Source organism: Mustelus asterias, chromosome 5 (assembly GCF_964213995.1).
Source record: "Mustelus asterias chromosome 5, sMusAst1.hap1.1, whole genome shotgun sequence".
Classification (NCBI taxonomy): Eukaryota; Metazoa; Chordata; class Chondrichthyes; order Carcharhiniformes; family Triakidae; genus Mustelus; species Mustelus asterias.
Window position 1 is genome coordinate 11,806,812 of NC_135805.1, and position 27,250 is coordinate 11,834,061.

General features: G+C 44.7%; 1 protein-coding gene across 2 annotated transcripts in view; it reads left to right on the forward strand.

The window, feature by feature from the left end:
- Window positions 1–27,250, forward strand: part of LOC144493364 (transport and Golgi organization protein 1 homolog) — a 105,919-nt gene that overhangs the window by 66,574 nt on the left and 12,095 nt on the right. For both annotated transcript variants that reach the window (XM_078212173.1, XM_078212172.1), the window contains exons 22-26: window positions 6,804–6,871; window positions 7,976–8,100; window positions 12,381–12,521; window positions 12,618–12,734; window positions 19,262–19,372. In XM_078212173.1, coding sequence (XP_078068299.1) covers window positions 6,804–6,871; window positions 7,976–8,100; window positions 12,381–12,521; window positions 12,618–12,734; window positions 19,262–19,372 — 562 coding nt within the window. The remainder of the gene's footprint in view (window positions 1–6,803; window positions 6,872–7,975; window positions 8,101–12,380; window positions 12,522–12,617; window positions 12,735–19,261; window positions 19,373–27,250) is intronic.

Here is a 27,250-nt window from a genome sequence, read left to right on the forward strand (position 1 = left end):
CACCCCCAAATTTTAATTCTTTTATTAAAGGCAATGTCTGTGCTTCATTTCTTCCTTGATGTTCATAGAACAGAAAGATGCCATTTGGTCCATCATGTCAGTGCTGTTTTTTTGCTTGGAATATTTTAACCTATTACCCTAATCTTTTCTGCTGTGACCTTGTATGTTGCTGTGCGTTAAATATTTATTTATTTATCCTGATAAGATGAAATGGTCTTGGCATCAAGTAATTGTGGCAAAGAATTTCATGTTCCAGCAACCATCTGTGGAAATAAATTCCTCTTAACTCCTCCTCACTCGTGAACAAAGAACAATACAGCACAGGAACAGGCCCTTCGGCCCCCCAAGCCCGTGCCGCTCCCTGGTCCAAACTAGACCATTCTTTTGTATCCCTCCATTCCCACTCCGTTCATATGGCTATCTAGATAAGTCTTAAACGTTCCCAGTGTGTCCGCCTCCACCACCTTGCCTGGCAGCGCATTCCAGGCCCCCACCACCCTCTGTGTAAAATATGTCCTTCTGATATCTGTGTTAAACCTCCCCCCCCCTCCCCCCCTTCACCTTGAACCTATGACCCCTCGTGAACGGGGATTAGGGTAATAGGTTAAAATATTCCAAGCAAAAAAACAGCACTGACATGATGGACCAAATGGCATCTTTCTGTTCTATAAACATCAAGGAAGAAATGAAGCACAGACATTGCCTTTAATAAAAGAATCTGTAGTTTTAGATTAATATTCCCGACCTGGGGAAAAGCTTCCCACCGTTCACCCTATCTATGCCTTTCATAATTTTATACACCTCTATTAAGTCTCCCCTCATCCTCCGTCTTTCCAGGGAGAACAACCCTAGTTTACCCAATCTCTCCTCATAACTAAGCCCCTCCATACCAGGCAACATCCTGGTAAACCTCCTCTGTACACTCTCCAAAGCCTCCACGTCCTTCTGGTAGTGTGGCGACCAGAACTGGACGCAGTATTCCAAATGCGGCCGAACCAACGTTCTATACATCTGCAACATCAGACCCCAACTTTTATACTCTATGCCCCGTCCTATAAAGGCAAGCATGCCATATGCCTTCTTCACCACCTTCTCCACCTGTGACGTCACCTTCAAGGATCTGTGGACTTGCACACCCAGGTCCCTCTGCGTATCTACACCCTTTATGGTTCTGCCATTTATCGTATAGCTCCTCCCTACATTATTTCTACCAAAATGCATCACTTCGCATTTATCAGGATTGAACTCCATCTGCCATTTCTTTGCCCAAATTTCCAGCCTATCTATCTATATCCTTCTGGTCAAACATTATATGTGGTAAAACATTCAACTTTGTTTCCTCATTGTTGTATCTCAGCCAGAGGAAATAATGTTTCCCTACTTCATCAAAACTTTGCTATCTAAAAAATTCAATTAAATTCCCTAAACTTTCTTTGCTCCAGTGAAAACCAGGGTGTTCCATGAATCTCTTCAAAACTGCAGATCCCGTCCTTGGCATCATCCTGATGAACCTACATTGTATGCTCTCTACAGCCTTATTCTGTACATAATATATTGTCTATTCATTCAATCATATAGATTTATCTTGGATCTTGTATTTTAAGTCCCTATTCATAAAAGCAATTGGACATTTGTGTTTCTAATTTTTTAGACTTTGTATTTACAGTTTCTGGGAATTATTTGTTTCAGCTTTTTATACCCTGATGAAGGCCTTACTCTTTCCATTTATACAATCTGCTAGCCTTTCCATGATCCAGTTCTTAAACTTTTCTTTTAACTTCCCCACTACCCTTTTATGTTCCTCAATGTTTATCATTCATAAAGATGCCACTCAAACTTGACTCCCAACCTTTTAAGAATGTTGATCTGTTCCCCCATTTAATTTTTTCTTTCCCCCCCCCCCCGCCCCCCCTGCCGGGAATGTTTTTGTCCCTCGATGCCTCATAACCTCTTTTCCTTTCTGCTGGCAATATTTTCTTTTTATTTCAGCTAAGCCTTCTGCTTTATTCTGAGTTTGGTCATTTTTTCCCCTCTAGTTTCTGACCTAGACTCTCAGTGAACTGGTTTGAATGATTCCTCTACTCAGTTTACTCTGTCTGCATGGATATCCGTCCATTTCAGTCCAACTTTTTGCCTTCCCTTGCAGCAGAATTTATGAATGTGCGAATGTAAATCCTCCCTTCTACAACCGTAAATTGACCTAATCTTTCTCCTTGCTCTCTCCAGCATGTTGCTCGGGAAGCAGTCTGAGAATTATTATCCTTGAGGTCTTTTATTTCCATTTAATGCCTGACTTTAAGCACCTGTTGCGAGACCTTCGCCTGTATCATTGGTTCCAGCAAGGACCATGATTTTGGGCTGGGCTGTTCCCACTTCCTGCTAGAAAATAGATGGTAGGGATTATTCAAGATTTGAGTGGCTGACAGTGGTGTTCCCGGAGTACTGGGACCACTGTTAATTAGTGATTGAGTCTTGGGAATTAGTTTTATGGCGTAGAAATTTTCAGTTGCTATCTATCAAGTTGAGTGGTTTTGTGGAGTGGAGGACTGTACAGTATACAGACATGAGACATAAACATGCTTGGAAATGGGTGGGGATCAAAATATTAGGTCTACAAGTGTAGAGGCTGGGGACGAGCTTGGGGCTGGGACAAGGCTGGCAAAGAAGAAGAGCACTCTGGGGGAGGATGACCTCACTGGGCCTGGAGGTCTGGAGTGCTTATACTTCAATGCAAGGAGCGTAGCAGGTAAGACAGACGAACTTAGGGCCTTAATGCTCACGAGGAATTTGGATGTGGTTGTCGTGACAGAGACTTGGTTGAAAGAGGGACAGGACTGGCAGCTGAATATTCCAGGGTACAAGTGTTTTAGGCGAGACAGAGGAGGGGCCAAAAGAGGTGGGGGAGTAGCAGTATTAGTTGGAGAGCATATTACAGCGGTGCAGAGGGAGGACAATTCAGAGGGGTCGTGTACCGAGTCACTCTGGGTGGAGCTTAGAAACAGGGAGGGCGCAGTCACTATGTTGGGGGTATACTACAGGCCCCCCAACAGCCCAAGGGAAGTGGAAGAACGGATATGTCAGGAGATACTGGATAGGTGCAGGAAAAATAGGGTTGTTGTAGTGGGAGACTTCAATTTCCCTGGTATAGACTGGAAATCGCTGAGAGCTGGGAGTCTGAATGGGGAGGAATTTGTAAAATGCGTACAGGAGGGTTCTTTGGAACAATATGTAGATAGCCCGACTAGAGAGGGGACTATACTGGACCTAGTACTGGGGAATGAGCCCGGTCAGGTCTTCAAAGTTTCGGTAGGGGAACATGTGGCAAATAGTGACCACAATTCTGTTTAGCTTTAGGATAGTGATGGAAAAGGATGAGTGGTGTCCCAAGGGTAAGGTGTTGGATTGGGGGAAGGCTAACTTTAGTGGGATTAGGCAGAAATTGGCAGCTGTTGATTGGGAGAGGCTGTTTGAGGGTAAATCCACATCTGGCATGTGGGAGTTTTTTAAGGAACAGTTGTTAGGGCTACAGGACAGGCATGTGCCTGTAAAAAAGGATAGGAAGGGTAGGATTCGAGAACTGTGGATAACCAGGGAAATTGAGGGACTGGTCAAAAAGAAAAGAGAGGCGTATGTTAGGTCCAGGCAGCTAAAAACGGAGGGAGCTCTGGAGGAGTACAAAGAAAGTAGGAAAGAACTCAAACGGGGAATTAGAAGGGCAAAAAGGGGTCACGAAATGTCCTTGGCAGACAGGATTAAGGAGAATCCCAAGGCATTTTATTCATACGTTAGGAACAAAAGGGTTGTCAGGGAAAAAATCGGACCTCTCGGAGACAAAAGTGTGGAATTATGCTTGGAGCCCAAAGAAGTAGGGGCGATCCAAATGAATACTTTGCGTCGGTATTCACAAAGGAGAGGGATGTGTTGACTGGGAGTGTCTCGGAGGGGAGTGTTGAACCATTGGAGAAAATCTCCATTACAAGGGAGGAAGTGTTAGGTTTGTTAGAGAATATAAAGACTGACAATTCCCCAGGGCCTGATGGAATCTATCCAAGGCTGCTCAGGGAGACGAGAGATGAAATCGCTGGGCCTCTGACGCAAATCTTTGTCTCGTCACTGGACGCAGGTGAGGTCACAGAGGATTGGAGGATAGCTAATGTGGTCCCGTTATTTAAGAAGGGTAGGAAGGATAACCCGGGTAATTATAGGCCGGTGAGCTTGATGTCCGTGGTGGGGAAGTTGTTGGAGAAGATTCTTAAAGATAGGATGTATGCGCATTTAGAAAGGAATAAACTCATTAACGATAGTCAGCATGGTTTTGTGAGAGGGAGGTCATGCCTCACTAACCTGGTGGAGTTTTTTGAAGAAGTGACCAGAATGGTTGACGAGGGAAGGGCTGTGGATGTCGTCTATATGGACTTTAGTAAAGCGTTTGACAAAGTCCCTCATGGTAGGCTGGTGAAAAAGGTTGGATCTCATGGGATAAAGGGGGAGGTGGCTAGATGGGTGGAGAACTGGCTTGGTCACAGAAGACAGAGGGTGGTAGTGGAAGGGTCTTTTTCCGGCTGGAGGCCTGTGACTAGTGGTGTTCCGCAGGGCTCTGTATTGGGACCTCTGCTGTTTGTGATTTATATAAACGATCTGGAAGAAGGTGTAACTGGGGTGATCAGTAAGTTTGCGGACGACACAAAATTGGCAGGACTTGCAGATAGTGAGGAGCATTGTCAGAAGCTACAGAAGGATATAGATAGGCTGGAAATTTGGGCAAAGAAATGGCAGATGGAGTTCAATCCTGATAAATGCGAAGTGATGCATTTTGGTAGAAATAATGTAGGGAGGAGCTGTACGATAAATGGCAGAACCATAAAGGGTGTAGATACGCAGAGGGACCTGGGTGTGCAAGTCCACAGATCCTTGAAGGTGACGTCACAGGTGAAGGTGGTGAAGAAGGCATATGGCATGCTTGCCTTTATAGGACGGGGCATAGAGTATAAAAGTTGGGGTCTGATGTTGCAGATGTATAGAACGTTGGTTCGGCCGCATTTGGAATACTACGTCCAGTTCTGGTCGCCACACTACCAGAAGGACGTGGAGGCTTTGGAGAGAGTACGGGGGAGGTTTACCAGGATGTTGCCTGGTATGGAGGGGCTTAGTTATGAGGAGAGATTGGGTAAACTGGGGTTGTTCTCCCTGGAAAGACGGAGGATGAGGGGAGACTTAATAGAGGTGTATAAAATTATGAAAGGCATAGATAGGGTGAACGGTGGGAAGCTTTTCCCCAGGTCGGTGGTGACGTTCACGAGGGGTCATAGGTTCAAGGTGAAGGGGGAGAGGTTTAACACAGATATCAGAAGGACATATTTTACACAGATGGTGGTGGGGGCCTGGAATGCGCTGCCAGGCAAGGTGGTGGAGGCAGACACACTGGGAACGTTTAAGACTTATCTAGACAGCCATATGAACGGAGTGGGAATGGAGGGATACAAAAGAATGGTCTAGTTTGGACCAGGGAGCGGCACGGGCTTGGAGGGCCGAAGGGCCTGTTCCTGTGCTGTATTGTTCTTTGTTCTTTGAAAGTGAGCAGATTAGTGATGAACAAAATTCAATTTAGCAAAGTATGAGTTATTTTGGCAGGTAAGAAACCAAGTGGGGGGGAGGAACAAAGAGATCTGGGAATATTGAGACATAATTTGTTAGAAATAGCAACAGTATAATAAGACCATAAAGTGCATTAACAAAGTACTGAGGTTTCCAGGGAATTGAATACAAAGGCAGCGATGTAGTGTTTAATACAGAACCTTGTTTATAGAACTACTTACTACCTAACCTAAGAGATTTGACTGCCTCCTGGGTCAAAGTTCCGGTAACTATTCACCCTCCCTGGATGCATCCCGGATTCCAGCTCAACAATTCTGAACTGAAGTTCCTCAAGTTGCAGATAGGGTCACCTGGGATCACTGCGTTCTGCACAGACTCCCACAGGCTGCAGCTGCAACAGCATCTGCACTGTCATTTCTATTTAATCTCATAAATATTTAATTCATGCATTATGTAACAATTTTATTTGTTTATTTTAAACAAATTCATTTAACTAAAAAGAAGCACTCCTTTCCCCCTTGCTCTGAATTATCACTCTCACCATATTCTTTTAAGAGTTATCGAGTCTGAGGTTTACAGCATGGAAACAGGCCCTTTTGCCCAACTTGTCCATGCTGCCCAGTTTTTACCATTAAGCTAGTCCCCAATTGTCCGTGTTTGGACCCCCTTCCTTCTTTACAAACACACTATTCACATTGTGCTCTATTTTGGTTCAAACGTAAAATGGGAGTGAGAAAATAATCTAGTAATGGATGTTAGGTGTTGGTAGGAAAATAAGATAATTTACCTGTCTTTACCTTCCACTTAGAAGTCTTAAACTTTCCAAAATGTTGGAGAAAAATTCTAGCACTCACCCAACAAACTTCAGTCGAACACCTGAGACCCTGCCCTTGGTAGGATTCGGTGAGCATTGCCAGAATCCTGCAGACATCATTTAGTTGTTATTTTAGTCATGCATTGACCCTTATTTTTTATCTTGGTGCTTTGATTTAATATTATTTGTAATTAAATAAAAAACTTAGTTTGCTTTGCATTACAGTCTTAAAGGCTGAATGAGATGAAATGGAGTTTCCACTGAGTCACCTTGGGAAAGAGGCTGTGGTTGTCGGATTACAATTTTACACAGGCAGTTTCTCTTATATAATTGGAAAAACTGCTGATATTTGGTCAAAAGTTTTTAAAATTTAAGATTTCTGGTTCTCCAACAGCTAAGTGCACGTTCAGCTGAAAGAACGCTTACTGAAGAAAAGAGGGAGACCGCAAATTTGAGGCAAAAGTAAGTGATATTATTTGCAGTTTTATCTCCAGTGCTTCATTTGCATCTCAGCATGGATTTGTGCAGGATAGGACATGTCTGTCTTATCTGGTTGAATGAGACCACTAGCAAGATGAATAGGTGAACATCTATGGATATTGTCTACATGACTTCCAAAGGCATTTAATATTACAAGAGATTATTAGCAGAAGTTGGTCGCAATTTTGATTGATGATTGGTTGAGAATTAAGAACCTGAGAGTAGGGATTTTTGAAATGTGGCATGTCAGCTTTCAACAGCTTGAAAGAAAAAGCAGAGATGTGCATCCAAGTTTTCATCAGAAACATAGTAAATTGAGCATAGAATGGGACAAAACTATAGTCGATTTCAATGTGGAAAAATAAGAGGTCGTTCACTTCAGATCAGAAAGACAAATGAGAATATTTTAGTTAATGGTGAGAGACTAGGATCTGGAGAAGCAACTGGATTTGAGCATCAAAAAGCAATAGGTTAAGGTACAAGAAGTTTGGAATTCAAAATTGAGCTCGTAGTTCTGTGATTCTAAATTGTGAAAAAATGATGCTATGGTCCATCAGACTCCATTTGGAGTACTGCGTCTAGCCACCACATCCAAGGAAAACTCTGCATATGGAGGGGTGTACAACACAGATTTATGTGACACTGGTTTAAAGGTTTAAATTGTGATAACAGGATGCATAAACTTGGCTTGCATTCCCTTGAATTTAGATGGTGATTTCATGGAGCTATTTAAAATTAAGGGATTCAATACAGGAAAACTTTCCTCTGAGACGATCCAGAACAGAGGCATTAGAAGTAGGTTATTCAGGTGTGAAGTCTGGATGGAAGATAGAAAAATATCAGTATAGAAAAAGGTATCACGTAAAAGATTATGCAAATCTGGAATCCGCTCTCCCAGAGACTGTGGGTACTAAAATGGATAGCTTTTTGTTGGCTAACTGTATCAATAGACTTTGATAAAGTGCATCAAAGACAGGTAAATGGAGCCATCTACCATTCAGATAGATCAAGGGATTGAATGAGATATGCTTGCTCCTAAAATTAAAAAGTGTAATGGAAATAAATGTTTTCATTTTAACCATGCAGGATGATTGAGTTGAACCAGAAACTCTCCCAGGTTCAAAGGCCTTCAATAATTAAGCCAACACCAGGTAGACCTGATTTTCAGGGCCCTCCAGGAGCCCCCCCACCCCTTGGAGTAGCACGCAGAGGTAAGGAGTTGTATATTTACTCATGTACATTTCTGGGATACAAAGATTACATTTGACCAGTTGCTCTTTCAGTTCACAGAATTGTTACAGTGCAGGAGGAGGCCATTTGGCCCATCATGTCTGCACCAGCCCTCAACAGTTTGGGTTCTGCCAGTGCCACTCAGCTCATCACCACATTACAGCCTGAGTGCAAACATGGACAAAAGAGCTGAACTTGAAATGTGGTGACATTGACTGCCCTTGATACCAAGGCAGCAATTGAGTGAGTGTGGTTCAAGAAGCCCGAGCAAAACTGGAGTAAGTGGGATTCAGGAGGAAAACCCTTCACTGATTGGGAGTCATACCTGCCACAAAGGAAGATGGTTGTGGTGGTTGGAGGTCAATCATCTCAGCTCCAGGACATTTCTGCAGGAGTTCCTCGGGGAGTGTCCTAGGCCCAACCATCTTCAACTGTTTCATCAGTGACCTTCCCTCTGTCTTAACGTCAGAAGTGGGGCTGTTTGCAGATAATTGTACAATGTTCAGCACCGTTCGTGACTCCTCAAGATACTGAGGCAGTCCATGTCCAAATGCAGCAAGACTTGGACAATATCCAGGCCTGGACTGAAGTGATTAACATTTATGCCACACAAGTGCCAGGCAATGACCATCTCCAACAAAAGAATCCAACCATCCCCCCATGATGTTTAATTGCATTATCATTCCCCAATTTGCCTGGCCATCTAAGGATCAGAGTGTGGATCACAGGTCAGCTGTGGTGTACGACAATAGGGTGGGATTGTCAGTGCAGGCTCACTGGGCCGAATGGCCTCCTTCTGCACTGTAGGATTCTATGATAGAACATAGAACAGTACAGCACAGAACAGGCCCTTCGGCCCATGATGTTGTGCCGAGTTTATCTGAAACCAAGATCAAGCTATCCCACTCCCTATCATCCTGGTGTGCTCCATGTGCCTATCCAATAACCGCTTAAATGTTCCTAAAGTGTCTGACTCCACTATCACTGCAGGCAGTCCATTCCACACCCCAACCACTCTCTGCGTAAAGAACCTACCTCTGATATCCTTCCTATATCTCCCACCATGAACCCTATAGTTATGCCCCCTTGTAATAGCTCCATCCACCTGAGGAAATAGTCTTTGAACGTTCACTCTATCTATCCCCTTCATCATTTTATAAACCTCTATTAAGTCTCCCCTCAGCCTCCTCCGCTCCAGAGAGAACAGCCCTAGCTCCCTCAACCTTTCCTCATAACACCTACCCTCCAAACCAGGCAGCATCCTGGTAAATCTCCTCTGCACTCTTTCCAGTGCTTCCACATCCTTCTTATAGTGAGGTGACCAGAACTGCACACAATATTCCAAATGTGGTCTCACCAAGGTCCTGTACAGTTGCAGCATAACCCCACTGCTCTTAAACTCCAACTCCCTGTTAATAAAAGCTAACACTATAGGCCTTCTTCACAGCTCTATCCACTTGAGTGGCAACCTTTAGAGATCTGTGGATATGGACCCCAAGATCTCTCTGTTCCTCCACAGTCTTCAGAACCCTACCTTTGACCCTGTAATCCACATTTAAATTACTCCTACCAAAATGAATCACCTCACATTTATCAGGGTTAAACTCCATTTGCCATTTTTCAGCCCAGCTTTGCATCCTATCTATGTCTCTTTGCAGCCTACAACAGCCCTCCACCTCATCCACTACTCCACCAATCTTAGTGTCATCAGCAAATTTACTGATCCACCCTTCAGCCCCCTCCTCTAAGTCATTAATAAAAATCACAAATAGCAGAGGACCAAGCACTGATCCCTGTGGCACTCCGCTAGCAACCTGCCTCCAATCCGAAAATTTTCCATCCACCACCACCCTCTGGTCTTCGATCAGATAGCCAGTTACCTATCCAATCGGCCAACTTTCCCTCTATCCCACACCTCCTCACTTTCATCATAAGCCGACCATGGGGGACCTTATCAAACGCCTTACTAAAATCCATGTATATGACGTCAACTGCCCTACCTTCATCAACACACTTAGTTACCTCCTCAAAAAATTCTATCAAATTTGTGAGGCACGACTTGCCCTTCACGAATCCGTGCTGACTATCCCGGATTAATCCGCATCTTTCTAAATGGTCGTAAATCCCATCCCTCAGGACCTTTTCCATCAATTTACCAACCACCGAAGTAAGACTAACCGGTCTATAATTACCAGGGTCATTTCTATTCCCTTTCTTAAACAGAGGAACAACATTCGCTATTCTCCAGTCCTCTGGCACCATCCCCGTGGACAGCGAGGACCCAAAGATCAAAGGCTCTGCAATCTCATCCCTTGCCTCCCAAAGAATCCTAGGATATATTTCATCAGGCCCAGGGGACTTATCGACCTTCAGTTTATTCAAAACTGCCAGGACATCCTCCCTCCGAACATCTATTTCCTCCAGCCTATTAGCCTGTAACACCTTCTCTTCCTCAAAAACATGGCCCCTCTCCTTGGTGAGCACTGAAGAAAAGTATTCATTCATCACCTCGCCTATCTCTACTGACTCCATACACAAGTTCCCACTACTGTCCTTGACCGGCCCTAACCTCACCCTGGTCATTCTTTTATTCCTCACATAAGAGTACAAAGCCTTGGGGTTTTCCTTGATCCGACCCGCCAAGGACTTCTCATGTCCCCTCCTAGCTCTCCTAAGCCCCTTTTTCAGCTCATTCCTTGCTAACTTGTAACCCTCAATCGAGCCATCTGAACCTTGTTTCCTCATCCCTACGTAAACTTCCCTCTTCCTTTTCACAAGACATTCCACCTCTTTCGTGAACCATGGTTCCCTCACTCGGCCATTTCCTCCCTGCCTGACAGGGACATACCTATCAAGGACACCCAGTATTTGTTCCTTGAAAAAGTTCCACTTTTCATTCGTGCCTTTCCCTGACAGTTTCTGTTCCCAACTTATGCCCCCTAATTCTTGCCTAATCGCATCATAATTACCTCTCCCCCAATTGTAAACCTTGCCCTGCCGTACGGCCCTATCCCTCTCCATTGCAATAACAAAAGACACCGAATTGTGGTCACTATCTCCAAAGTGCTCTCCCACAACCAAATCTAACACTTGGCCCGGTTCATTTCCCAGTACCAAATCCAATGTGGCCTCACCTCTTGTCGGCCTATCCACATATTGTGTCAGGAAACCCTCCTGCACACACTGCACAAAAACTGCCCCATCCGAACTATTTGCCCTACAAAGGTTCCAATCAATATTTGTAAAGTTAAAGTCCCCCGTGACAACTACCCTGTGACCCCCACACATATCCATAATCTGCTTAGCAATTTCTTCCTCCACATCTCTATTACTATTTGGGGGCCTATAGTAAACTCCTAACAACGTGACCGCTCCTTTCCTATTTCTAACCTCGGCCCATATTACCTCAGTGTGCAGATCCCCCTCGAAGTGCCTTTCCGCAGCCGTTAGACTATCCTTGATTAACAATGCCACTCCTCCACCTCTTTTACCAGCTTCCCTACACTTACTGAAACATCTATACCCCGGAACGTCCAACAACCATTCCTGTCCTTGTTCTACCCACGTCTCCGTAATGGCCACAACATCGTAGTCCCAAGTACCAATCCACGCCCCAAGTTCATCTACCTTGTTCCGGATGCTCCTTGCATTGAAGTTGACACGCTTCAACCCACCTTCCTGTCTACCGATGTTGAACAATGCACAGTTCACCCTGCTCCAGACACCACCTGCCCTCCACCCCATGTCCAGTGCAAATATCCCTTTGTTTCTATTACCGACTTGTTGGATTAAAGAGTTTCTACACCTATAGTTTATAAATATTTTCCTCTATTGAAGAAAATACAAGATAATCACCTGATTTACATATTGAATTGTAGAGGGAAAGAAGTTTGGCCAATACAACATTTAGTCCGCTCGAACTCCTGCTGCTGACTGGGCAGCTAACAGTTACACATCTGCATTTGGCCTCCAGTTCAGCTGCTGGCACACGTGCAATTGTTCCTGATGCCTTTCCAGTCAGCAGCAGGAGCAGCAGTGAAGTTTAAAAGGTGCACAAAATGCTCCTATAGTCGGCAGAAATAAACACAGCCCTCTGATAAACTATAAATTCATTAAAAATGTTAATCCGTAGAACCTATTTCAAAATGAAACCAAACAGATTTCTGATCAGGCTTGTATTCCAGCGGCCTTCAGCAAAAGATAGCATCTGCTGAAATCACAAGCCTTATCCTTCTCATCCCTACTCCCTTGTGTGTTCCAGGTCCGCTGTCTCGTGATGACTCCTATGGGCCGTCTCCTGTGAGTGGTGGAGCACCTTCACCACCATTGATGATGGAGCTCCCTATACGACCTCCCTCTGTGAATGCAGGCCGTGGCTTCCCACGCGATCGGGGTGATGGAGGTAGGCAGGAAACGTATTTGTACTTGCACAGGTTCTCAATTTGTAAATGCGTATCAACTGTTAATAACTGGCTTCTGGTCAAATTTTAACTTGCAGGTATGAGAGTTCCTCCAGGTGCTCTTGCTCCCCGTGAGTGGATCGGTCCTGGCCCAGATCGACTGGGACCATCTTCTGATCAAGGATCACCCCCACCACAGTGGGATAGGCGGCCAGGTAATGTTACAGAAATGAGCTTCTCCTGTTCTTTCACTCTTCTTTGCTGCTTCACTACATCACAGATTAATCTGATTATTATTAAAGGGGTTATTTTCATAATTGCAAGGTGTAACTAAAGTGCTGCAAGAATTTACACATCTGCATCAATACTGGTGATAGAAAGCTAGGTAAGAAAGTAACTGAGGAGGACTTAAAGTTGCAAAGGGATACAGGCAGGTTGGGATTGTACAAGAAGGTGGTAGATATAGAGTACAATGTGTGGAAGTGCAAAATTATCCACATGGGTAGAAAGAATGGAAAAGCAGAATACTAAAAGTTGAGAGACTAATAAATGTGATGAGTAAATTCAGAGGATTGCATGGAACCAGGCAGTTCAGCCCAACCTCCTGAATCTCCATGGTAACCATCTATTATTTTCTTCCTTGCCTATAATGCTTGCCTACAGACTTCCCCTTAGATGTATCTGCATTGTTTGTTGCAACTACTCGCTGTGATAAAAGGGTTCCACATTCTCGCCACTCTTTAGGTAACAAAAGGTCCAAAGGTGTGCTGGTTAGGTCCATTGGCCATCCAAATTCTCCCTCCGTGTACCTAACAGGTGCCGGAATGTGGCGACTAGGGGATTTTCACAGCAGTGTTAATGTAAGACTACTTGTGACTAATAAATAAACTTTACTCTTTAACAAAAAGTGGATGAGAGAGAGCGGACTGCAGGAAGCATGAGCATACTGACCACGACACTATGGTTCAGGGGAGCTGTTCAAGTGGCAGGACAGAAGAGAAGTTAGGGATAGTATAGTCGGGATAGCCAGGATCGAGCGTCTTGAAGGCTGTGTTGCCTACCCGGTGCCAGGACGTCTGCTCTGGATTGGAGACAGATGGGGGTGGCGGATCCAGTGGTCGTGGCCCATGTAGGCACCAACAACATAGGTAGAACGAGGAAGGAGGTTCGTAGGCAGTTTAGATGAGTTAGACACTATATTAAAGAACAGAACCTCCAAGGTTATAATCTCTGGATGATTATCTGAGCCACGTGCAAATTGACAAAGAATACGTAAAATTAGAGAGATGAATGCGTGGCTCAAAGACTAGTGTGGGAGAAGTGGGTGTCAGTTCGTGGGACATTGGCATCAGTACTGGGGAAAGTGGGGGCTACACCCTTGGGATGGCCTTCATTGAACCATGTAGGGACCAGTGTACTCGTGGACTTTATAACTAGGGAAGTATGGAGGGCTTTAAACTAAAGAGTGGGGGTGAGGTTTGAATTGCTTGGAAAATTGGGAAGTCCAAGTTAAAGGGAGGAATGCAGGTTAGTGATCAGTTTGTGCATCAACAAAAAACTACAGGTAGGGACAGATCACATGAACATTATATTACAACAAGGACTTGTACAAGAGCCTTAACTGAGGGAGGGAGAGTTCCAGGAACAGAAAGTTTAAATCGGGTATATGAGGGAGCAGTGGCATAGCATTGTGAGGGGGAACTTGATTGTCATAGTGTGACAGGCTGGGGCAGGAAATGTAAACAAGAATATACCACACAGAGCAAATCCAGAGTTATAAACTACTGTAAAAAATCAAAGCTGAATGTACTTGATTGAATGCTTGAAGCATTTGCACACAACCTTCAAAAGAACAGGCCAAATGGGAAAAGTTTTTAGTTTATTTATTAGTCACAAGTAGGCTTCTATTAACACTGCAATGAAGCCACTGTGAAAATCCCTTAGTCGCCACACTCCGGCGCCTCGGGTACACTGAGGGAGAATTTAGCATGGCTAATGCACCTAACCAGCACGTCTTTCGGACTGTGGGAGGAAACCGGAGCACCTGGAGGAAACTCACGCAGACACAGGGAGAACGTGCAAACTCCACACAGACAGTGACCCAAGCCAGGAATCGAACCCGGGTCCCTGGCACTGAGGCAGCAGTGCTAGCTACCGTGCTGCCCATTGCCCATACATTGTCGCATGTATTGGTATACAGTGAAAAGTATTGTTTCTTGTGTGCTTATACAGACAAAACATGTGCAAAGTGGCAAGGGATAGTGGTTAACCAGAGAACTGGGAAGCTTTTAGGATCCAGCAGCAACTAAAAAGCTTACAAGAAGGGAGAAAATTAATTTTGAGAGAAACCTTGCATGGAGCATAAAACAAACTAAGAGTATGGATATATAAATAGAAAGCAGGTGGCTAAGGCCCACTGAACAAAGTGAATGAATTGATAACAGCAAACAAAGAAATGGTGGATATGCTAAATACATTCTTTGCATCAGTCTTCACTGTGGAAGCCATTGCAGATATCCCTAAATTGTCAGGTGGAATGATTTCAAATAACATGGTAGAACTTACACTATCCCTTGTGATAGGGATTAATGTATTAGAGAAATTCAAGGGGCTAAAGGTGGGAAGTCACCAGGAGCCGATGAACTGCATGCTCGGGCTTTAATGGCTGCTGAGATAGTAGATCCTTTGGTTGAAATTTTTCGTAACTCGCTAAATTCTGGGAGGGCACCAGAAGATTGGAAAACAGCCAATGTGATGCCCTTGTTCAAAAAGGGAGAAAGGCAAAAGGCAGGGAATTATAGACCACAAAGAACAATACAGCACAGGAACAGGCCCTTCGGCCCTCCAAGCCCGCGCCGCTCCCCGGTCCAGGATTGAATCCTGAATCCAGGATCCCCGCCCAATTTTCCAGCCTATCTACATACCAATATCCTATCCACCGAGCTGTCCCTCACAGCTACGATGCTTTCTTCATCACAACCTATTAACTCACCCCCACCCCCCCATTCCAGACCATGTGATCTCCAGGGAGAGGCGAAAACCCAGAGTGAAAACCCCAGGGCCAATATGGGGTTAGTTTAACATCTATTGTTGGCAAGATGCTGAGTCAATAATCAGAAGAAATAGCTAATCATTTAGGAAAGCTGAATATAATCAAACCTAGTCAACATGATTTTATCAAAGGTAAATGTTTGACAAATTTGCTCGAACTCTTTGAGGATGAAACAGAATATATAGAGGGGAACCTATCGATGTAGTGTATTTAGATTTCTAAAAGTAATTTGACAAGGTGTCACATAAGAAGCTGGTGCATAAAATGAAAACCCATGGAATTGGAGGCAGTGTGTTAGCATGGATTGAAAATTGGCTGTCAGATAGAAAACGGGAGTCGGAATAAATGGATCCTTCTCAGACTGGAAAAATGTGACTAGTGGAGTGCCGCAGGGATTAGTTTTTGGCCCGCAATTGTTCACAATTTACATTAATGACCTGGAGGAAGGAACAGAATGCTGATGATACAAAGGCAGGTGGTGATGAGGATACTGTGATTCTGCAATGGGATATGGATAGATTGGGTAACTGGGCAAAAACCTGGTAAATTGAGTTTAATGTGGGAAAGTATGAGGTCATGCACTTCAGTAGGAGGAATCAAAAGGCAGATTATTATCTAAATGGAGAGAGACTGCAGGTGAGTGAACTACAGAGAGACCTAGGTGTTCAGGTGCATGAATCACAAAAAGCTAGCGGACAGGTCCAACAAGTAGTTAAGAAGGCAAATGGCATTTTGGCCTTTGTTGCAAAGGGGTTGGAGTTTAAAAGTAGGGAGGCTTTGTTGTAATTGTGCAGGGTGTTGGTGAGGCCTTGTCTGGAATATTGCATGCAGTTTTGGTCCCCTTATCTAAGAAAAAGATACAGTAACATTGGAAGCAGAACAAAGGAGATTCACCAGGCTAATTCCTGGGATAAGAAGGTTTGTTCTATCAAGCAAGACTAAATAGTTTGGGTCTATATTCCTTGGCGTTTAGAAGAGTGAGGGGTGACCTTATTCAAACATATAAGCTCCTGCGTAGGCTTGACGGGTAGATGGTGAGATGTTTTCACTTGTGGGAGAGTCTCAAACAAGGGGACATAGCAACAAGATAAAGGGCTGGTTGTTTAAAATTTAGGCACTATTCATAGCTCCTCAGATACTGAAAAAATTAATGTCCATATGTGGCAAGTAACATTCGTGCTTGGCACTTCAGTGACCATCTCCTTCACGAGATCATCGCCCCATGCCATTCAACGGCATTACCATTGCTGAATATCCTACTATAAGCATCCTGGGGTTTACCATTGTCCAGAAGCTGAACTGGCCCAGTCGTGCAGGTACTGGCTGAACTGGCCCAGTCGTGCAGGTACTGGCTGAACTGGCCCAGTCGTGCAGGTACTGGCTGAACTGGCCCAGTCGTGCAGGTACTGGCTGAACTGGCCCAGTCGTGCAGGTACTGGCTGAACTGGCCCAGTCGTGCAGGTACTGGCTGAACTGGCCCAGTCGTGCAGGTACTGGCTGAACTGGCCCAGTCGTGCAGGTACTGGCTGAACTGGCCCAGTCGTGCAGGTACTGGCTGAACTGGCCCAGTCGTGCAGGTACTGGCTGAACTGGCCCAGTCGTGCAGGTACTGGCTGAACTGGCCCAGTCGTGCAGGTACTGGCTGAACTGGCCCAGTCGTGCAGGTACTGGCTGAACTGGCCCAGTCGTGCAGGTACTGTGGCCACAAGGATGTGGAGGCTTTGGAGAGGGTGCAGAGGAGGTTTACCAGGATGTTGCCTGGTATGGAGGGGAGATCCTATGAGGAGAGGCTGAGGGATTTGGGATTGTTTTCGCTGGAAAGGCGGCGGCTAAGAGGGGATCTTATTGAAACATATAAGATGATTAGAGGTTTAGATAGGGTGGATAGTGATAGCCTTTTTCCTCTGATGGAGAAATCCAGCACGAGGGGGCATGGCTTTAAATTGAGGGGGGGTAGTTATAGAACCGATGTCAGGGGTAGGTTCTTTACCCAGAGGGTGGTGAGGGATTGGAATGCCCTGCCAGCATCAGTAGTAAATGCGCCTAGTTTGGGGGCGTTTAAGAGATCCGTAGATAGGTTCATGGACGAAAAGAAATTGGTTTAGGTTGGAGGGTCACAGTTTTTTTTTTTAACTGGTCGGTGCAACATCGTGGGCCGAAGGGCCTGTTCTGCGCTGTAATGTTCTATGTTCTATGTTCTAACAGTGGGTCAGAAGCTTGTCTCCTGATGTCCCAAATCTTGTTCAAGTCAGAAGTGTGATGGAATACTGTCCCTGCCTGGATGGGTGCAGCTCTAACAACACTTGAGAAGCTCAACTCAATACAGGGCAAATCTGCCCACTTGATTGGCATACCATCCATCACCTTCACCATTCACTGCTTCCACCACCATCACACAATAGCAGCAGTTTGTGTCATCTGCAAGATGCACTGCAGCAACTTAACAAGGCTCCTTCCAAACCTGCAACGTCTACCAGCGTGAAGGAGAAGGGGAGCAGGTGTATGGGAACACCATCAGCTGAAAGTTCCTATTTAGTAGCACAGCTGCCTTAGTGTTTTGAACTTGGGTTCAATTCTGGCCTTGGGTGCCTGTGTGGAGTCTGCATGTTCTCCCCGTGTCTGTGTGGGTTCCCTCTGGGTGCTCCGGTTTCCTCCCACAATGCAAAGATGTGCAGGTTAGGTGAATTGGCCACTGTTTAAAAAAAAACGGGTTGGATGGATCAACAATGGTAAATGTGTGGGGGTTAAGAACATAAGAACATAAGAAATAGGAGCAGGAGTAGGCCATCTAGCCCTTCGAGCCTGCCCCGCCATTCAACAAGATCATGGCTGATCTGAAGCGAATCAGTTCCACTTACCCGCCTGCTCCCCATATCCCCTAATTCCCTTATCGATCAGAAAACGATCTACCTGTGATTTAAACATATTCAACGAGGTAGCCTCCACCACTTCAATGGGCAGAGAATTCCAGAGATTCACTACCCTCTGAGAGAAGAAGTTCCCCCTCAACTCTGTTCTGAACCGGCCCCCCCTTATTTTGAGGCTGTGCCCTCTAGTTCTGGTTTCCATTCTAAGTGGAAAGAATCTCTCCACCTCTACCCTATCCAGCCCCTTCATTATCTTATATGTCTCTATAAGATCACCCCTCATCCTTCTAAACTCCAAAGAGTGCAGACCCAATCTGTTTAATCTCTCCTCATAAGCTACACCCCTCTATGGGGAGAGGGCATGGGCAAGATGTTCCGTCAGAGTTGGTGCAGACTCAATGGGCCAAATAGCCTCCTCCTGCACTGTAGGGATTCTATGATTTAAGCCACACACCATGCTGACTTGGAACTCTGAATACAATTCTTTAAATATTGATGGGTCAAAATCCTGGAACTTCCTTCCTAATAGCACTATGTGTATACCTACACTACATGGACTACAGCGGTTCAAGAAGGTGACTCGCCAGAAACCCCTTGAGCAATTAGGGATGGGTAATAAAAATGCTGGCCTAACCAGTGACACCCATGTCCTGTGGAAATGCTTTTATTTAAAAAAAAACGATTGAGGAATATGGGATTGGGCAGGAAAGTGGAGTTGAAGTAGAAGTTCGATCATATTGAATGGTAGAGCAGGCTCAAGGGGGCTGCCCACTCCTATTTCTTATGTTCTGTGACTAACTCCTATTTAATGTTGCTCTGTCAGGTCCAGTGGATGGCTTTTCTGGACCACGGAGACCACCTTCAGAATCAGGTGTAATATCCGGAAGAATCTCTGGTCCAGGTGAAATTCGTGGGCTCCCACCTAATCGAGCAGGTAAATATTCAAATGTTAACATAATTAAGACATGGCTTGGGATTGGTTCCATTAATGAATGCATTATGTTACACTCACCTAATTTTAACTGCACCACAAGATTTCGCTTTCTTTTTAAAAAGACACGTCATTGTATATAGACCAAATTAAACTAAACAAAGTTTACATAATACAGATCCACATATGCCAGGCCGATTGTTTACTACTTTCCTCCCCCCAGAATTCTCTTAATCGTTAAGATATAACCATACATGTGTCATAGTCCTTGAGAAACTACAACTTTTAATTCTTCTTGGCTCCAGCTATTCTCAGAGGTAAAATTTGTATTTAACACCTTTAAACTGGGGATGCTTTAGCCCCCTGTTCTTGTTACTTTTTCATACTTCCAAGCTAATTGCTTATTACGCTCTTTACCACAAGACTCTGGGGAATCAATGCGGATTCTTCCATTAGTTTTAAAGTAGACAACCTTTCGGTTTCTGTTCCCTCACAAAATTCAAACTAAAATTGAGCCTTACCCGCATTCTACATGGTGAAAGATGAAGTCAGATTTTTTGCTCTGCTTACAGCATAGGACTAGCTAACCATCATTTGCTTTGGCTATCTCTTAGCCGCAAACAGACATGGTCCAAATTGCAACTAATTGGGTGCCTTTGCACCTCTTTACGCAGTCTCAAACAAGCCTCAGGTTCTGTTTTGTTTCCTTAGAAACTGGGAAGGTCAGTTTCTCTCTTTTGTTTCCATTTCACTTGTTTTCAGTTAGATTCTGCATTGTTTAAATTTTCTCCACTTGCTATTAAATCGCTCTATCACTTCTATTCTGATCTTGTAAGTGTAATAACCTCCCGGCTTGATGACATTGCATTCACATCGAGGGCATGGTTTTCTGCACAACCCGCACGTGTTTTGCAGTGGCAGAGGCAGCCTGCCATTGGCCAGCATTGTCAATGGGTTTACCGTTGAATGCACCCTTGCCGCTGGGAAACCCATGGCGGGGATGTGCCATTGACAGGTTCAGAAGATCCCGCTGGCGTGAACAACCAGAAAATTCCAGACCAAGTGTTTACCAATTTTAAATTAGGACCCAGTTAAAACTTTAATTCTTAAAACTACAAGTCATATTCTAAAATTAAAAGATATATTCCAAAATATATAAATGGTGAACTAAATATTTGCAACAATATTCATGATTTCCAAAGAAGCCATCTTTTGTTTAAATGCAATGTGTCATTCTCAATCTTGTAAATCTAGGTCCATGGAAAAGTCTGACAAGATATCAGAGTAATCAGATGAGTGGTCATGCATGTTCCCCCATTAAGCACACTAGTATAGAAAGTATGAATTCTCAAGCCATCCGAACTTTCACTCCATGTTGCAATTTTGAGCACTATTTTCAGTGATGTTTAGCCATTCAAACCTGGTCAGTTTCAGTGCCTGCCTTATGCTGAATCATCTGACCACAAATGGCATGGGACAAATGTTGTGGAAATCTCCATGCTAGATATTGAAACTGGATACCACATGGATGTTAGGTGAAGAGGTCATGGTGCGTCACAATGGAATTGCACACTTTTCTCTCAAAAAGATCAGCCATTTTGCTGAACTATCTACCAATCACTGATGCCTGTAGGCTCTGTGCAAGCTCAAATCAATGCAGGCAAGGAGAAAACAAAGCACAACGCTGTTCACATCCCCATTTGACCTAGCAGCCAGTGATTAACTTTGATGTGCAGTCAGTTATTTAAGTGGATCTGGCTACTAGTTTCTATATAGAACATTACAGCGCAGTACAGGCCCTTCGGCCCTCGATGTTGCGCCGACCAGTGGAACCAATCTAAAGCCCATCTAACCTACACTATTCCAATATCATCCATATGTTTATCCAATGACCATTTGAATGCTCTTAATGTTGACGAGTCCACTACTGCTGCAGGAAGGGCATTCCACGCCCTTACTACTCTCTGAGTAAAGAACCTACCTCTGACATCTGTCCTGTATCGATCACCGCTCAATTTAAAGCTATGTCCCCTCATGCTAGCTATCACCATTCGAGGAAAAAGGCTCTCACTATCCACCCTATCTAATCCTCTGATCATCTTGTATGCCTCTATTAAGTCACCTCTTAACCTTCTTCTCTCTAACGAAAACAACCTCAAGCCCCTCAGCCTTTCCTCATAAGACCTTCCCACCATACCAGGCAACATCCTGGTAAATCTCCTCTGCACCCTTTCCAATGCATCCACATCCTTCCTGTAATGCGGTGACCCGAACTGTACGCAATACTCCAAGTGCGGCCTCATCAGAGTTTTGTACAGCTGCAACATGACCTCCTGGCTCCGAAACTCAATCCCTCTACCAATAAAAGCTAACACTCCCTACGCCTTTTTAACAACCCTATCAACCTGGGTGCCAACTTTCAGGGATCTATGCACATGGGCACCGAGATCTCTCTGTTCATCCACACTACCAAGTATCTTACCATTAGCCCAGTACTCTGTAATCCTGTTACTCCTTCCAAAGTGAATCACCTCACACTTTTTCACATTGAACTCCATTTGCCACCTCTCAGCCCAGCACTGCAGCTTATCTATGTCCCTCTGTAACCTGCAACAACCTTCCGCACTGTCCACAACTCCACCGACTTTAGTGTCATCCGCAAATTTACTAACCCATCCTTCTACGCCCTCATCCAGGTCATTTATAAAAATGACAAACAGCAGTGGCCCCAAAACAGATCCTTGCGGTACACCACTAGTAACTAAACTCCAAGATGAACATTTCCCATCAACCACCACCCTCTGTCTTCTTACAGCTAGCCAATTCCTGATCCAAACCGCTAAATCATACTCAATCTTATGCCTCCGTATCTTCTGCAATAGCTTACCGTGGGGAACCTTATCAAACGCTTTACTGAAATCCATATACACCACATCAACTGCTTTACCTTCATCCACCTCTTTGGTCACCTTCTCAAAGAACTCAATAAGGTTTGTGAGGCACGACCTACCCTTCACAAAACCATGCTGACTATCCCTAATCAAATTATTCTTTCTCGATGATTATAAATCCTATCTCTTATAATCCTTTCCAAAACTTTGCCCACAACAGAAGGCTCACTGGTCTATAATTACCAGGGTTGTCTCTACTCCCCTTTCTTGAACAAGGGGACAACATTTGCTATCCTCCAGTCTTCTGGCACTATTCCTGTAGACAATGACGACATAAAGATCAAAGCCAAAGGCTCTGCAATCTCCTCCCTAGCCTCCCAGAGAATCCTGGGACAAATCCCATCCGGTCCAGGAGACTTATCTATTTTCACACTTTCCAGAATTGCTAACACCTCCTGCTTATTAACCTCAATCCCATCTAGTCCAATAGCCTGTATCTCAGTATTCTCCTCGACAACATTATCTTTTTCCTGCGTGAATACTGACGAAAAATATTCATTTAGCGCCTCTCCTATCTCTTCAGGCTCCACGTACAACTTCCCACTACTGTCCTTGACTGGCCCTAATCTTACCCTAGTCATTCTTGTATTCCTGACATACCTATAGAAAGCTTTAGGGTTTTCCTTGATCCTACCTGCCAAAGACTTCTCATGTCCCCTCCTGGCTCTTAACTCTCTCTCTAGGTCCTTCCTGGCTAACTTGTAACTCTCAAGTGCCCTAACTGAGCCTTCACGTCTCATCTTTACATAAGTCTCCTTCTTCCTCTTCACAAGAGATTCAACTTCCTTAGTAAACCATGGTTCCCTCACTCGACCATTTCCTCCCTGCCTGACAGGTTCATACTTATCAAGGACACCCAGTTGCTGTTCCTTGAACAAACTCCACATTTCAATTGTGTCCATCTCCTGCAGTTTCCTTCCCCAACCTATGCATCCTAAATCTCTCCTAATCGCATCATAATTTCCTTTCCCCAGCTATAACTCTTGCCCTTCGGTATATACCTATTCCTTTCCATCGCTAAAGTAAACGTAACCGAATTGTGGTCACTATCACCAAAGTGCTCCCCTACCTCCAAATCTAACACCTGGTCTGGTTCATTACCCAGTACCAAATCCAATGTGGCCTCGCCTCTCGTTGGCCTATCTACATACTGTGTCAGGAAGCCTTCCTGCACACATTGGACAAAAACTGACCCATCTAAAGTACTCGAACTTTTGCTTTTCCAGTCAATGTTTGCAAAGTTAAAGTCCCCCAGTACAACTACCCTGTTACTTTCGCTCCTATCCAGAATCATCTTTGCAATCCTTTCCTCTACATCTCTGGAACTTTTCGGAGGCCTATAGAAAACTCCCAACAGGGTGACCTCTCCTTTCCTGTTTCTAACCTCAGCCCATACTACCTCAGTAGACGAGTCCTCGTCAAACGTACTTTCTGCCACTCTAATACTGTCCTTGACTAACAATGCCACACCTCCCCCTCTTTTACCACCTTCCCTGCTCTTACTGAAACATCTAAACCCCGGAACCTGCAACAACCATTCCTGTCCCTGCTCTATCCATGCCTCCGAGATGGCCACAACATCGAAGTCCCAGGTACCAACCCATGCTGCAAGTTCACCCACCTTATTCCGGATGCTCCTGGCATTGAAGTATACACACTTCAAACCACCTTCCTGCCTGCCAGTACACTCCTGCGACACTGAAACCTTATCCATGACCTCACTGCTCTCAACCTCCTGTACACTGGATCTACAATTCAGGTTCCCATCCACCTGCTGAATTAGTTTAAACCCTCCTGAAGAGCATTAGCAAATTTGGTTCAGGTGTAGACGATCCCGTTTTGTAGAGGTTCCACCTACCCCAGAATGAGCCCCAATTGTCCAAGTATCTGAATCCCTCCCTCCTGCACCATCCCTGTAGCCACGTGTTCAACTGCTCTCTCTCCCTATTTCTCTCCTCACTATCACGTGGCACGGGTAACAAACCAGAGATAACAACTCTGTTTGTTCCAGCCCTAAGCTTCCACCCTAACTCCCTGAATTTCTGCCTTACATCCCCATCCCTTTTCCTACCTATGTCTTGGGTGCCTATGTGAACCACGACTTGGGGCTGGTCCCCCTCCCCCTTAAGGATCCCGAAAACACGATCCGAGTCATCACGGACCCTGGCCCTGGGAGGCAACACACCAGCCGCGAGTCCCTCTCGTTCCCACAGAATCTTCTATCTGTCCCCCTAACTATGGAGTCCCCAATAACTAATGCTCTACTCCTCTGGGCGAGCAGACTGGTAGGTAGGACAGCTGAGGAACAGTGAAGGATTTCTAAGGAGATTTCTTTAAGTACTCAGCAAAAATATATTCCAGTGATAAAGAAGGACTGTAAGAAAAGGGATAACCAGACGTGGGTAACGAAGGAAATAAGAGAGTATTAAAATAAAAACAGATGCGTACAGAGTGGCCAAAAATAGTGGAGAATTAGTGGATTGGGAAAGCTTTAAAAAACAACAAAGAACGACTAAGAAAGTGATTAAGAAACTAAACTAGCTCAAAATATAAAAAATGATAGTAAAAGTTTTTACAAATATATAAAAAGGAATAGAGTGGCTTGAGTGAATGTTGGACCCTTGGAGGACGAGAGGGGGGATTTAATAGTGGAAAACGAGGAAATGGCTGAGACTTTAAATAAGTTCTTTGTGTCGGTCTTCAAGGTGGAAGACACAAATAGTTTACCGAATATTAGAGATCGAGAGTTGGTGGGAGGTGAGGTCCTTAATACAATTACTGTTACTAAAGAGGTAGTGCTTGGTAGACTAATGGGACTGAAGGTAGACAAGTCCCCGGGCCCGGATGGAATGCATCCCAGGGTACTGAAATAAATGGCTGAGGTAATAGCAGATGCGTTAGTAGTTATTTATCAAAATTCACTGGAATCTGGGGTAGTGCCGGCTGATTGGAAAACAGCTACTGTTACGCCGCTGTTTAAAAAAGGAAGTAGACAAAAGGCGGGTAACTACAGACCAGTTAGCTTAACGTCTGTAGTTGGGAAGATGCTGGAGTCCATCATTAAAGAGGAAATAGCAGAGCACCTGGATAAGAATGGTTCGATCAAGTAGACGTAGCATGGATTCATGAAGGGAAAGTCGTGTTTGACTAATTTACTGGATTTTTATGAAGATGTGACTAGTGCGGTTGACGGAGGGGAACCGGTGGATGTGGTGTTTTTAGATTTCCAGAAGGCATTCGATAAGGTGCCTCACAAAAGGTTGCTGCAGAAGATTGGGGTACACGGAGTTAGGGGTAAGGTGTTGGCGTGGATTGGGGATTGGCTATCTAACAGGAAGCAGAGAGTTGGAATAAATGGGTGCTTTTCTGGTTGGCGGTTGGTGACCAATGGTGTGTCGCAGGGATCGGTACTGGGGCCTCAACTGTTTACCATTTACATAGATGATCTGGAGGAGGGGACTGAGTGTAGGGTATCAAAGTTTGCTGATGACACGAAGATGAGTGGGAAAGCGAATTGCGTGGAGGACGCGGAAAGTCTGCAGAGAGATTTGGATAGGCTGAGCGAGTGGGCGAGGATCTGGCAGATGGAATATAACATTGGCAAATGTGAGGTTATCCACTTTGGAAGAAATAATAGTAAATTGGAATATTATTTAAATGGAGAAAAATTACATCGTGCGACTGTGCAGAGGGACCTGGGAGTCCTTGTGCACGAATCGCCAAAACTCAGTCTGCAGGTGCAGCAGGTGATCAAGAAGGCGAATGGAATGTTGGCCTTTATGGCGAGGGGGATAGAATATAAAACAGGGAGGTCTTGCTGCAACTATACAAGGCACTGGGTGAGGCCACAACTGGAGTACTGTGTGCAGTTTTGGTCCCCTTATTTGCGAAAGGATATATTGGCCTTGGAGGCAGTGCAGAGAAGGTTCACCAGGTTGATACCGGAGATGAGGGATGTAGCTTATGAGGAGAGATTGAACAGATTGGGTCTGTACTCGTTGGAGTTTCGAAGGCTGAGGGGTGATCTTATAGAGACATATAAGATAATGAAGGGGCTGGATAGGGTAGAGGTGGAGAGATTCTTTCCACTTAGAAGGGAAACCAGAACTAGAGGGCACAGCCTCAAAATAAGTGGGGGCCGGTCAGAACAGAGTTGAGGGGGAACTTCTTCTCTCAGAGGGTAGTGAATCTCTGGAATTCTCTGCCCATTGAAGTGGTGGAGGCTACCTTGTTGAATATGTTTAAATCACAGGTAGATAGATTTCTGAACGATAAGGGAATTAAGGGATATGGGGAGCAGGCGGGTAAGTGGAACTGATTCGCTTCAGATCAGCCATGATCTTATTGAATGGCGGGGCAGGCTCGAGGGGCTAGATGGCCTACTCCTGCTCCTATTTCTTATGTTCTTGTTTTCTCCCCCCTTCCCTTCTCAGCAACAAGGACAGACTCTGTGCCCCCTGGTGTCCCTCACCTCAAACATCCCACAGGAGGAACATTGCACTGCCAGCCCTGCTAACTTCCCTTACTAAGAAACGAAAGAGAGAGAAAAAATAGCTTACCTGCTCTCACTCCGAGTCTTTTTTTTTAGGTTAGAGGAGGGGAGGGTGGGGGACTCTACCCATGTAGTCTTGGGTTACCTCCCCGCTCAAATTTATTGGGCAAAAAAAAACCTCCCCAGGCCGCCCTGCGGCCTACTTCCGGTTTCCCGTTTAACTGGAAAAAAAACTCCACTAAAAAGTAAGGTAAAAAAAATCACTCTTACCCTCAGCCACTACTGACACTAATATTGAAAAATATAAAATGGGAAGCTGAAATACAAAATGCTGGAAGTACACAGATCAGACGAAACCAATAAAAACACCCTCTTCCTAACTGTACTGCTTTATCTCTTGTCCTTTCACCTCCCAAGGGAGATTCCACACCCAAAATG